Source organism: Diabrotica undecimpunctata, chromosome 7 (assembly GCF_040954645.1).
Source record: "Diabrotica undecimpunctata isolate CICGRU chromosome 7, icDiaUnde3, whole genome shotgun sequence".
Taxonomy (NCBI): Eukaryota; Metazoa; Arthropoda; class Insecta; order Coleoptera; family Chrysomelidae; genus Diabrotica; species Diabrotica undecimpunctata.
This window is the reverse complement of record NC_092809.1, coordinates 34,274,953-34,289,850: the sequence shown is the minus strand read 5'-3', so window position 1 is coordinate 34,289,850 and position 14,898 is coordinate 34,274,953. Positions and strand designations below refer to the sequence as shown.

General features: G+C 33.6%; 1 protein-coding gene across 12 annotated transcripts in view; it reads right to left on the bottom strand.

Annotated features, from left to right (window-relative positions):
- stac (C2 and C2B_Munc13-like domain-containing protein staccato) overlaps positions 1 to 14,898 on the bottom strand; it is a 188,754-nt gene that overhangs the window by 27,013 nt on the left and 146,843 nt on the right. Inside the window, exon 1 of one of the 12 annotated variants that reach the window (XM_072537034.1) lies at positions 8,121 to 8,423. The exons of 10 other annotated variants lie outside the window; for them this stretch is intronic. In XM_072537034.1, the coding sequence (XP_072393135.1) occupies positions 8,121 to 8,288 (168 nt within the window). In that variant the 5' untranslated portion in view covers positions 8,289 to 8,423. Of the gene's footprint in view, positions 1 to 3,948; positions 4,064 to 8,120; positions 8,424 to 14,898 lie in introns of those variants that run through there. One more of the 12 variants, XM_072537035.1, reaches the window with a different exon arrangement.

Genomic DNA, 14,898 nt, shown 5'->3' with positions numbered 1-14,898 from the left:
TTCGACAATATTTGCAAGCAAAAAACTGCCCATCCTGAAGCCGGTATGCTGCGAAGTGACGATGGAAATATCACGTGCTCTTTTCTGCCTGCAAATACAGTCGGTCATTGAAACATTTAAAAGAATATACAGAAAAAAATTTATTCAAAACCTACTTATGGAAGCGGAGTATTCTTTGCCAGAATACCGGAAAGCATACAATTTAAAACACGCAGTCGACAATGCTGTGGATGCTTGGGCTGATGTTTTTTAAGTAACGCTTGAAAAGAGCGTGGAATATGAATCAACTCAAGATGAAAATGCCCCCGTGACAGCCGAGCGTGATGCGGCAACACATGAAGTTATGGCTGAATCAACTGTTTTGTTTTCTTTGTGAGGACGCAAACGACTATCGATTGCTGACAGATGATGAAATCGTTGAAATGGCAACAGAGGCAGACGAAACTGATTCAGAAGCTGACACAGACTTTGACGGTGGCGATGTTGATGATGCTATTGCAATTCACAAAAATTTGCGTAAAAATGATAGAGAAGCTGGATCGCACATACAACAATTCATCGAGTGGTATTCTCGGCAAGAAGAAGCAAATAAGGTAGATCTAATGATTTTACGTCGATTAAGAAATTCAGCCGTTGCAAAATGTGAAGTAACAATAAAACAAACAAAGATTTCGGAATATTTTAAATCAAATTGATTCAACTGTACTAACATAAATCCCTCTTATATTGTCAAATAAAACATACAAATAAAATTTGAGAGTTATACTATGAATTTTTATTTTTTTTTAATGTTCTGTTAACCGTCTTTTCGATTATCCGTCATACCCTTGGACCGGTGCCCTGACGGATAATCGAGGTTCCACTGTACATCCTTACGTAGAGCTGCACAAATACATGTTGTAGGTAATTCTTCAGTCTTGTGTGTATTACATAAGAATTCATTTGTACTCTATAAAATCCTGTTGTTGCAAGAATTAAATGAAGACGACTACGACCGTAGATTACCGTTTAGTAAGGTAATGATGAATACAATTGTAACTGACGTGAACTTCGTTAAGAAGATATCTTTTTCCGATGAAGCAATATTTTTTTGGTTTTTGGAAGACAAAATGTTTTTTTTTTAATTTTCTTTAAGACTAATATTAACCGAGCTATACTTTTTTTATAGGTTAGTTCTTATTCGTCGAATGCTAAATTTTGGAGTTTCAAAGTGAAATGCCAGGAAAACTTAAAGTATTTAAAAAGACCTATCTAAAAAAAGTCTCTAGCACAATAATTGAGTGAAATATGATGAAAAGAAAGATGCGACAATTGCAGAATGGTACTCGGAAAACATCAACAGGCTAAGGAATCAAAATGTAAATGAAGAAGGCCAGACAGATATAGGCTCCTACTGGACCAGAATAAAGGAAGACATTGAAGCAGCAGCGAAAGATGAAATACCAACAGAAATTTGTGCGCGTAAAAATCATTGGTTTGACGATGAATGCACGAACGCAACAAAAGAAAAAAATGAAGCCTACAGAAAGATGCTTACCCGACGAACTAGAACAACTGTAGAGAATTACCAAACAAAGAGAAGAAAAGAAAAGGATACACAAAACAAAAAAAAAACGAAACCACTTAAATAAGGAACTTATTTAAGTTCTAATTCTATATAAATATATAGAAAACCTCAACAGAGAGAAAGAATTTACAGTATTCTATAAGAAAGTTAACATAAACAGAAAAAAATTCAAGGCAATCACAAGACAATGCAGAAGTCAAAATTTCGACCTATTAACAACAAGGAAAGATGTATTGAATAGATGGGTGGAATACTTCAACCATTCACTTATGTAATATAGAGGAATAAGAAGAAGACCTGGAAGACGAAAGAGCTGAGGTAAGGGGAACAGACGAGAGAGAAGAGGAACCACCAGCGATTCTTGAAGTTAAAGATGCAGTTAAAAAACTAGCCAGAACCAAATCATCCGGAATAGATAATCTCCCAGCTGAACTATATAAAGAAGATGGCCAAGATACCAGAATGGTAGTACAGCAGCTTATAAAAGAAATATGGACACAGAAATTCCTCTTCAATGATTGAAATACCTCCTTTGCACCATACACAAAAAAGGAGATATCTTTGAATGGTCTAACCACAGAGGAAATACGCTTCTAAATGCAGCGTATAAAATATTTTCGACAGTACTATGTCACCGTATGGCACCATACGCAGAACAGATAGTAGGAAAATACCAGGCTGGTTTCAGAGGTGATAAATCGACAATTCATCAGATTGCAACACTGAAACAAATTTACTCATCACATGAGAGAAATGTTCAAAAAATTTAAAGAGCTAGTAATACCAAATTACTAAGTTGGTAAATTTAACAAAACTAACTCTTGAAAAAGTTTAATGTAGAGTACGAATTCAGGGGGAGCTGTCTGAACTTTTTAAAACAAATAACGAGCTGCGCTAGTGAGACCCTCTCTCCTGCATACTGTTCAATCTGGCTCTGGAAAAAGTAATACGTATGTCACAAATCACAAGCATTGGTTTAATATGTAATCAATCAGTTCAAATCCTTGCCTATGCTACTGATATCAGTATTGTTGCGAGAACGTAAAACGCTGTACGAGAAGCGTATGTAGCATTAAAAGAATCAGCTACAAAAATGGGTTTAATAATAAACACCAACAAAACGAAATAAATGAAAATAAGCACGCAACCACAAATTCTACGACCACTTGTTATAGAAGACGACGTCATCGAAGCAGTGAACGAATTTGAATACCTGGGAGCGTTCCTTAACACTTAAAATAATACTAAGGCAGAGATAAACGGCAGAATTTGCATGGCCAACAGTTGCTTTTTGCATTGGTCAGAGGAGAAAAGAAAGACTCAGAACAAGGTTCCTTAATAACATCGATGAAGACATGAGAAATATGGGAATACGTGCTTGGCGGAGGAAGGCGATGGATAGGGACGACTGGAGAGAAATTCTTGAGGAGGCTAGGACCCACGCAGAGTTGTGAAGCCCAAGCCAGAATGATGATATATATATTAAAGGGTTGTATTCATTTTATGTGTCGATTATCATTACGTAATTCACACCAAATTTTGTTGTCCAATGATGGACTACTTTTAACCCTTAATAATAAATTTCTAAAGGGTTGAAATATTTAAAAATTATACTTAGAGCACCAAAAATTTCATTATTCAATTCATCTTAACCAAATTTCACTGTTTATAAACTTTTTTGTAGAGTTCGAAATAAGGGGTAGCTTTCATCCTTAAAAAATAAAAAGCGCCCGTCGGCACAATATAAATTTTGAAGTAGAGGGTAAGTTAAAATTAATCCCAAATTTTTATGCAAATCGATCTTTTCCGAAAAATTTGAGAAGTTTTGTCCTAGTTTAAGCTTCGTTTGCTGGACTAAATTCAGCGTTTCTAAGCTTTTGTTTTATTTTTTTAAGATGTTCCTGACTACATAAAATTGAAAGTATTGTATATGGTTGAACTGATATTAAAGTGAAGATTTCAATAGAGCTACAACAACATACACACTGTATATATAAGTTAAACAATAGAAAAATCAACTGTGAAGGATTCAATGACGACCTGAAGAAAAATATATCAGTTGAATATTGCGCTAAAATGCGAACTCAACTAGATGAAGAATTATGAGACTTTACTGAAAAATTTTACTGGAAGTCATATACAGTAAATACAAGATGGGTATTTAAGAGATAAGTCGGCTACTTCAAGAAGCAAACTGGTCTCAAGTGGATGAAGTTGTTCTAAGCAGACAATAATCAAGATATTAACGGGCCATCTACATCTAAAAATGAATTTAATGGGCCACTATGTAATACAAGAAGATTCTAAAGGGTGCAACAAATGAAAATTTCTGAACATATATGAATGTTGAATGAAATTGATTGTTTAATTATTTCAATTACCTGCCTACCACTAATCATGTTACTGTTGCTTCCGTTGATACATTAATTGGATTTGAACTCATGATGGTCGATACAAACACTTTCTTTAGCGAACTATCGATTATTTTCAAATTTACCCCCGAACCGATAAAGTTTGGTTATGTAATGGTGTCGTAAGGGTTAAATGCATCGCGCAGGTGAATTCGGCACTGTAACTAGGCGATTATATGAATTGCGAATCGATTTGTGATAGAATAGGAATATATTCTTACTACTATACACAGTAGCTCATATTTATTTACTAGTTTATTACATTTTAAAAAGAAGATATTCTGACAACGAAACCTACTTTATCTAACAAAGAAGTATATTTTGGACGACGATTTGTTAAAACGGAAAAAAAGATGCATAAACTTTTACGTCTTGGTATATATCGCACATTTTCTACCCGATGTTGGCATACATAGTGCTCTTCTATTGTATATAGATTTAATACAGTTTTGTAATTACTGTATATCATTGTCTAGTTCCACCTCTTAATTGAATAAATTCTAATCCTTCATATTTCTTTTAGTTAAGATATTTTGCCTTATATGTTTTCTATATACGTATTGTCGATATTGTGAGCTATTTACAAAGGCTAAGAATTTTAAAATCATTGAATCGAACCAACAAACAATATTTTAATTCGTTAAAAAAATCAGCTAGGCGAAATATATGTCTGAAACCAGCTTGTTCTCTATTTAATGATATCCGCAAAATTTTCTTTCTCACAGTGAGCGATACTGTTTCAAAAATTAGTCACCTCGTAAACAAACTAATAGATTAACAGCTTCAGTTTTTAGCTTCACTTAGAAGAAACGAATAATTTGCCCGTCCTATTAAAACCGAATCTTTTGTTAATTCAATTCAACAAGCAGCATGAAATATCCAGTGTTCATGTACGGTTGCGAGACGTGGACACTAACAGAAGCAATTGAAAGAAAAGTAGAAAGATAATACTAATCAATAACGAATTGAAGGTACCGAAGCCGGATAGAAATACAGATATATTATATAAAGCTACCAATGTCGCCCAAGAAATTAAATCCCAACGCCATGTCCACAGGCTCCTTAATAATCGCCTTGCCAAGTTAATCTGGGAGGAGGCCCTTAGGATGGCTACGGGGTAGAGAGATAACATATGGTCAGATTTAAGAAAAATATCGGCTACCCACCGACCCAACTATCATGGACAACCGCATGAGATGGAAACAAGTTGTGCAGTCAGCCAAAACCCATCCCAGATTGTAGAGTTACTAGAAGAAGAAGAAGCATAGGATAACTCACCTAAACTCATCCATAGATCCATAGATCTAAAAGTAATAATTACCCTAAAGAAAGAAAACAACGCGGAGAAAAGAACTTTTTAGGGTTAAGCAAGAAGAAGCCTGCTGGGAATTAAAAAACAATCAATGAAGGTGTACAACAATGTAGTGTGTTAGGACTAGTCCTGTACCTATTATACACTAGTGATATGCCGGAATTAGGATCATAATACAATAGCTACCTTTGCTGATGATATTGCCGTGTTGGCCGTAGAAGATCATGAAGAGGCAAAACAAAGACTACAACCTTATTTAACAAAGTCCCGTTAATGTAAATAATACTCAGAATATTTAAGTAAGACATTTGCTATCACGCACGTTTTTAAATTTTGTAATTTAAACCTTTTCCATCTATCTCTATCGTTCTACTACCTGTCTCTCATATCTTCTACACGTCGAGCTTCATTCTCTTATTTTTATATCCTTCTGCTGTCAAAATACTCCAGTCGTCAGAGCCGAAAATACCACTAAACCACTAAAAATCATACGAAGCTGAATTTTGCTGAGAATATCAACTTTGGGACTCCCAAAAGATGCAAAAATGTTTGCCACACCTAGCCCTGGGCTTCCCCCACTCGTAAGAGGGTGCAACGGAAAACATCGATTTAGCGAGAATCATCTGTACCTCATAAAAAAAATGTTTCAAACGAGAATGTAGCTGAGATAATTTTAAATAAAAATATTTATTATTAGCACTTTTTTTGTAGAACGAACCCTTTTTTCAGAAACAAGGCTTGGAGCGATCGGCGGTTTTGAATGTGTCAGTTACGCGCGCGAAATCAATTTTTTAAATAAAAATGATATCAACTGGACAGTTAAAATTCGATAGCTTTTGGTCAGAGTGTTCTATCGACAAAAATCAAAATGCGTTTTAAAGGTGAAGAGTTCAGCTTTTGTATAAAATTTTTGCATTTTGCCGCAAATAAAGTGAGTTTCTATAAAGCTGATAAATAAATAAAGTTTGCGCCTTTTTTTCCATTTTTTACGATTCTCATCAAATTAATAACATTTATCACTTCTACTGACCGGTCAGTATGGAATTTCTATTGTTAGAGCCTAATCTTCAAAACCTATTGCATAACATTTCGATTTTGAGTTTGGCAACAAATATGAGACATTTGAAATATGCCTAAAGAACGCTGAATTTAAACTTTCACATTACAAACGATCTAAAACGATCACATTATAAACGATCCTCACTTTAAAGTGGTTTCTTTTCTTGATGTGCAATCGTTTGTAATATAAAAGTTTTGATTCTGCATTTTTTCGGCATATTTCAAATGCCTCATATTTGTTACCAAAACTCAAAATTCATGTTATAGGTTTTGAAAATTAGGCTCGAACAGTGGAAACTCCATAGCGACTGGCTAATGGAAGTGATAAATTTTATTGATCTCATCGTAAATTGTAAAAAATAGCATAAATCGCGCAATGTTTATTTTTTTAACAACTTTATAGAAACTGACTTCATTTGCAGCAAAATGGAAAAAATCTGCACTCTTCACCTTTAAACCGAATTTTGATTTTTGTTAGTAGGACACTCTGATCAAAAGATGTCGAATTTTTACCGTCGAATTAATACAAATTTTATTTAAAATTGATTTCGAGTGCGTAACTGTCATTCAAAATCGCCGGTCACTTCAAACGTTGTTTATGATTCAATTTCATTCTACACAAAAATTATCTCAGCTACATCTTTTGTTTAAAAAATTTTTTCTACGGCGTACAGATTCTTATTAAATCGATTTTTTCAGTTTTTCCTCCCTACGAGGCGGGTTTAAGGGGGGAACAGGGGGGTAGGAATGACAAACTTTTTTCATCTTTTTTGGGTTCCCCAAAGTGACATTCTCAGCAAAATTCAGCTTGTTCGTCTCGTTTTTAGAGGTCAAATCTTTGACGACTGGACCACTAGCCTTTACTACTTCAGTATTTCCTCATCTATATATGTTAATATTCATTTTTCTAGAAATAACCTCTATCTTCTTTACTAATTTCTTTCTTGGTCCATTCTTGTTACTCTACAGTATTTTCGAAGGCAGACCAGATGGGTTGTTGTTCGTGTTTTTCCTAACTTAGTATTGTTCCTTTCCTTTTAATTATTTTTGTCACTTCCTTCCCTGTATTGGTCGTAGATCACTTACTTTTTTGCGAAGATACAAAAGAAAAAGGTCAAAATCAAGGATATACATTATGGCATTGATATATTTAAACAAGTTTAGAAGAAAGAATTGATAGAAACCACAAAAAACAAAAAACCACAAAGAAAACGAAATGTTCATTAAAATAGGAACGAGAATCATAAGAAATTTCAATAGAGCAAAGATACTTCTGCAGAATATTGCACGACTGCAGTATTTTCTAAGATATACATGAAAAACACTTTAAAACACGGACGAAAAAATGGGTATACTAAAAGAAGTGATTCGATACCCTTAAAAGTCTGAGTTACATGACGAGGAAGTTACAAGAAGAATAAAAATGAGATGAAAGAGATGGGTGGAAAATGTCCAGTGCAGGGAGACAATAAAAATTGTAACATCTTTGAATATATGCATCTTAAAATTTTGAAGTACCTAAAATCAAGTTAAAAATGAGACGGGAACGGTTGGAAAAATAATTAATTTTAATTTTCCCCGTTTTAGGTAAAATGAATAAGGAAAGAAGCATCAATAAATCAGAACAATAGTTTAAGACCTAGAGAAATAGAAGAATGAGCTAAAACAATTTATTGTCCAATTGTTCATTAATGAGTTTCTGAGAGAAGAGACTTGTTTTCATCATAAGTACATACAATTTCGTTTCAAAACTATTTTACAAAAAACTCACAGTCATATTGGCCAAATACATATTAGTCTGTCTCTGTAACTCCTCCTTCTTCATCCCCCTAAACTGATTCCGCGTTGGGGCTTTTTTCCTCATCCTAGGAAACGTCATTTTCGCACCACCACTATCAGAACTTAAGTTTATTTCGGAAACGCACGGTCGCATCAACATTTTAAATTTTCGTTAAAAAAATAATTTTTTTCCACTTGGCCGATACATCGACGTGTTAAAGTTAAAAAAAAACCATGACAAAAAAAGTTCCGAGGACTCGCTAGTTGTGTTTTGAGAGAGGGTAGGCAGGACGTCTGATCGAACTGCTGAGATTTTAGCAAATGTGCCAAAATCTATTCTCGTAAAACGCAACGTAAGAAAATTTCACTTGGAAGGTTTTATTTACGTGGAAGATTGTTTATCAACGGCGATGGTGATTATTACATCCTACGGGAAGATTTGTGTTAATTGGGGTATCGGAAATAGTTTTAGGTTTGTTACAGGAAGAAGTTATACGGGGGGCGAGCGAAAATTTCTGATTTCTATAAGATAGAAATCTGCATTATGATTTATTTTATATATCTTGGGTTTTTCCGTTTAATTATAATAAAATGTTGACAAAGTTCATTATTATTATCTTTACTTTTATATCTATGCGGGATCGACTTTCTTGATTACATTTCTTCATAAGTATCTAGCTTGGGTCATTCCAATTTCATTTCCCTTCACAGACACGTTGTGCCTAAACATCTTCGATCAAGTCTTCTTCCTATTTCCCAACTCATCTTTTCAGATACTTAAAATTCAGCAATTCTTCGTATTAAATAGTTAGCATCCCGACGTTGAGCATGCTCGAACCATCTTAACCTATGCTCTTTCATTTTGGTATCAGTTGGTGACACCCCTAATATACTTCTTCTCAATTTTTTGCCATTTCATTCATCCATTCCATTGCCGTCTTTACTATTCTATTTGTAGTCATTCGGCTTATATGATCGTTCCATTCTACTCTTCTATTTCTTACCCAGTTCTTGATGTTATCCACCTTGCATCTACGTCGTATATCTGTACTTCTAGCTCTGTCCCATAGTGTCTTACCATCAATTTTTCCAAGTATTTTCATCTCTGCTGTTTCTAACATCCTTTTTGTCCTCTCTGTGCCAGGTCTTGTTTCTGCCGCATATTTCATTATTGGTCTGATGACTGTTTTGTAAATTCTGCCTTTCGTTTCTTTCTTGATATTTTTATTTCTCCATATTGTTCCATTCAGACAACCTGCGGCTCTGTTTGCTCTATTCACTTGATCTTTCACTTCAGTTTCGAGCTTTCCGTAGCTAGATAATGTGATGCATAGATATTTAAACTCTATCACTTGTTCTATTATCTGAAATTCTAGCTCCAATTTACATCTTAGTAATTTGCTGTTGTAACTATGCATTTTGTTTTTTTGGAGAAATTAACATGTTAAATTTTCTGGCGGTTATATTAAATTGGTGCAGCATACATTGTAAATCATCTTCACTTTGAGAGAATAGTATTGCGTCGTCTGCATAGCAGATTATTTTAAGTTGTTTTTCTCCCATTTGGTATCCTTTTTTAGTTCTTACTTTTTTTATTACTTCATCCATAATCAGGTTGAACAATAGAGGACTCAGGGAATCTCCCTGTCTTATCTCATTGCCATCTTCAATAGGGTCGGTTAGCTCTTCTTATACTTTTGGAACAACTTATGCTGGGAATAACTTAAAAATATCGCGTCCGCAATGAAGAAATACGTAGAACAAAGTAGAGAAAGGAATACAACGTGCTGCTTCATTGAAGTGGTCTTGGGTTGGACGTGTTGCCAGACAAGATGATATCAGGTGGACTAAATGCATCGTACAGTGAAGACCTAGGTCATATAAGAGAGTTCCAAAAAATGGTTGTGATGTGAAAGAACAGGCGAACAGATAGTGGCACCAGGGAGCAAGAGACAAATTAAAATAAAAATGTGAAGGGTAAGCCTACATCCAGCAGTGAACACTTAAGGGCTGTTAAAAGAAGAAGATTATAAAATGCATCTAGGACGATATTGTGAAATAATAATCATTTAGAGAAGAAAACACATTATTTGAAATTGTATTCAGAATTTCCATTGAAAACTGTAGAAGTTTTGAAAGAATCTATAGAGTATTTGATATATACAGATGTATTGCTTTTGAATTTCCTACAAATGAGCTAATGTGAAAGTACCCTTGAAACCTGAAAACTGTACCCTGCAAACTTTACTTACTATCTCCTCTCAATGCTGATAAGTTTAAGCACATTATAGAAAATATTTGTAAACATCTAAAACAGTATAGTACAGTATTTCACGAATTTCTGACTATTTTGGATTAGGGATGAAAGCTTTGACTTAAACGGTCTGCTGTGATAAGCAAGTTAATAACAAATTCTGCCAATATTTGAAGCACTGTCGAAGACAAGCGAAAATACAGTCTTAACTGATATGTATTTTACATTCATTTAGAGAAATATAGAATTATTAGTCCAAAAATAGAAGAAAATTACAAATTCTATTGTTTCTATATGGTAGTGGTTAGTATTTACTGATAAAATAATAAGAACACTAAAAAATTTTCTTAATGAGAAAATGAAAATATATTACCTTACAGTGTAATCAAAAATTAGATCCATACTCATAAACACTGGCATCGGTATTTTCATTTGTATTGTTAATGCTCACTGGGTTAATAATTGCTTCGATGCGATTTTCATGCATCCAATGTATTGCAAAAGTAGCAGTATTTAGTCATTCTTGCCATGTTTCCAAAACTGCTGCGTCCAATATAGTTGTCTTAGTAAATTATAAATATTTCCCAAATATGTTCAATGGGATTCAATTCACAATGGTAAGGAGTCTTAACACATTATGATCAAAAGTATGTATTATCTTGTCTAATATATTTTTTGGTTTTTCATTCGTTTTGGCGGTCTGTAGTAATGCTGGCTTAAAAGAATCCTGGGGAAATGAAATGTTTTCAATCGTTAATTATTCTTTTATGTACTGTCCTGGAATTGGTTGGTTGCTTATTTAAAATTTTATGGGGCATATAATAATGTTGTATATTCTTATAATGTTTATGGGATTGCATCCATCAAGAGTTCCATATAGTAGAACTCTAGGGGTAGTTTACCGCCTGCATGGAGTTGATTCATAATTACTTTATTGGTTGTATAAGTACAATAATAGAGGGAGTACCCAGTTGACTGATGACAACACTAGCTTCGACTGTTCACTCTTAATTCTTAATAATAATGATCTACTCCAGTTATTTTCCAGCTATTTAATTCACGTGTGTTTGTTTATATAATAATATTTTACTAATATAATTTGTACACATTATTTAATAAACTTTTGATTACATTGCAAATTTCACTAGGTCAGCGCGAAATCTAATTACACCGATATTTTCAATATCATGAACAAACAATCGCATTTAGCAATAAGCAATGAATATTATTGAAAGGATTTTAAATTATAAACTGAATTGGGTTACTTAGATCTGATTTCTGGATGCTTAATTAAATCCCGTTACAGGCATTATCCAAAATTATAACAGATGGTTCACGAAAACTTGGAAGAAGTTTTTCTTTGAACCATCCGATTTTTATTTTGATGAAAACGCAAGATCCGCTCCATCAGTAAAACCATGTTTTCCACACGCATGCAATATGCTATGGCTCGTTCCCTCAGTATCGGTAAGTTTTATGGATTTTATACACTCGTCCTGCCAAATCTGTTTTATTCCACCTTTAGCAAAAATCCAGGTTTCGTCTAAATAAACAAATGAAGTGTGTTCTTTTTTAAATTATTATAGTTTCTTAAAAATCTTGATTATTTTGTTACCGACACTAGTTCTTTCACACAAGGCTTTTCTATTGTCTTTCTTTGCCATTTTGAACCTAAACTTAATTTGTTTGATTTCCAAAGACTTACCCTGGAAATTTCGAATGTACTTCTGTCTTAAAGTTTTTTAACACAGTCTATACAGAAACATACAGTCTAAAACAAGAAAATTGGAATATCTCGGACATATTGCACGTGGAGAGAAATACACCTTGCTCTAACTGATTATACAGGGAAAGATCAAAGGAAAGAGAAGCATAGGAAGGCGTAGAATGTCATGGCTACGCAACCTGAGAGAGTGGTATGGATATACATTAAATGAACTTTTCAGAGCAGCCGTCTCAAAAGTCGGAATAGCTATGATGATTGCCGACCTCCGCCGCGGAGATGGCACTTGAAGAAGAAGATACAGAAACATGTTCCTTCTTTTCACACATTTATATATATATATATATATATATATATATATATATATATATATATATATATATATCTGTATAATGTCTTGAATTTCAAATTTACGACCCCGAGGAGTAGGATAGTAGAGTCTTTAGTCTTAAGGTGTGGTCTAGGTTTATATTGTGCGACCTCTACTTCACTATTTACACTTTTCCTGTTTTTCAAAACTTATTTGAGTTTTGTCTCACTGATACACAATGCGTCACACACACGTTTATGTACACATTGAACTGGTTGCAAAAGGCCTTCATTGGATTTTTCAGCTGTATAATAAGCGTGCAAATTAAATATTATTTTCACAAGGAAAATGAATTCCTGTAGCTGGCTGTATCTCATGAATCATAAACTTTTTTCCAATGGTTATTTTATTATCAGCGCTTTCTAGGTTTACATGTTTGAAGTCACTAAATACATGGGAGAACTCTTTAAAGATAGTTAAATTAATTTTAAATTACATTTTTGATGATAAAATACTACGATGTTTAAAATATAAATGGAATTAACTTCATGACAACGTAGGACTCCACTAGGGTTGCTAGCCCTTAGACGAGGTGTCTTTGTAATTTCTATCAACAAATCTTTGCTATCACAATCATCAGCATACATTAAGTATCTGAGATTTTTTTTATTAGAGGTAATGTAAGAAGGGTCATTGACAACATATGGATAAAAATAACAAATGGGGCTACACAAGTGTATAATTAAATTGTACCCCACTATACATTAATATTTTTTTGTAAATTAAGAATTTCCTTCATTGTTCTACTATTCCGACGATGAGGCAACACTGTACAGTTGCGACAACATAAAACTTTTATCAGATTTAGTACAAAAAATATCAATCGTCGTATTAATGAACGGGTATTTCGCCCGCTCCATACCTATGACATTTCTCCAGCTTACATAAAACCTAATAGACACAAAAACATTCCTATTTGATGACTTGTTGGCAAGATAATGGAAGGCGAAAATAAATCGGGCATAATATTTCGAGTAGATTTGAAAATAGCGCACTTAATGCACGCCGGCTTAACGAGAGGTGCATTTTTATAAAAACGGGAATTTAAAAATAAAATTGGGTTAATAAGAACATGGACGAAAATAAAGTCGATCTAGTTTGAGTGGGAGGATAACGAAAAGGTTCATTTTCCAATTGAAATGTGTTGAGGTTTGGGTTAATTAATATTAATATGTATATAGTCATTGTCACTACCATGAATGTAGCTTTAAAGCAGACTGACGATGAGAAATTGTTAACTTGGGAATACTTAAATAATTTTAGAAATGCAGACGACACTGTTATCATCGCACAAACTTTAATATTATCGTAGAGTAGAAGACTTTAAATATTATAACCAAGACTTAGCAAAATTATATATTTAAGCTTATTACAGTATTCACTCTCTCATCTTGCTTAATCTTTTCCATTAAGCACTTCTATATTTTCTTTTATTACCTCATTTTTTTTTTGTTCATTTTTGTTATTCGACATCATTTTTAAAGGCATTCCATCTTTGTTATCTGCACCATCTATCATAAGACTTCGCACTAATATGTGAATATGTGTTGTGTTTTCATGCTCACGGGTCAAACTCTCCAGATGCGTTCTTAACTTTTGTTTAATTCCTTTTGTGTTGACGATTTTTTGTATTCTTAGTACTATCTTTCGTTTCGTTTCGTAGTTGTCTAGACAGCTAGACAGCTACGCTAATAATAGAAAGTATTGGGTTGTACTGCGCCAACCTCTTGGAAATAAATCAAAGAAAGAAATAAAAAATTAAGGCCATGGAAATTGAGTATTGGAGACGATGTTGCCGGTCCACTAGACTTGATAGCGTAAGGAACGTAAACATTAAGAGAGAAATGGAAATTTACCTAGAATAGATACTATCGAAGCCAAAACACTCAACTGGTATGGACACCTGCAGAGAATCCCTGAAAATAGATGGCCAAAAAATATACAAAAATGGACTCTGTCAACTAGCAGAAAACGAGGTAGACCAAGATGGTCACAATTTTAAGATGATTTAACCAAATTCACCTAGTCCGAAAATGCTTCCTAAGGGAGCTAGAGCTCTTTAAAGATGGCGCCTTGTAAGTAGTTTTTTTCGAAATCCTCCAGAACAGTTTTATTTAGAAAAACGAAAACTGGTACAATTATTTATCCTTTAGAGTTAGATCGATTCCATTAATTGCTAATTTCTAGTACTGTTCAAAGGCGTCCGTTTTGGGTAGGTCAACGGTTATTTTAACGCATAACTTTTTTATCTTTAACTTTTAAGCATTTGTGATACAAGATTATTAAATTTTTAGATATTCTAGTACTAAAAGGGACTCTTACTTTTCTAGAAAAATCGATTTAAAAATTTTTCGTTTTTTCGTCATAAAAGTTAAATTAATAGGTGCCTTAATTAATTTTATAAATTACCTTTTGTTTCAATA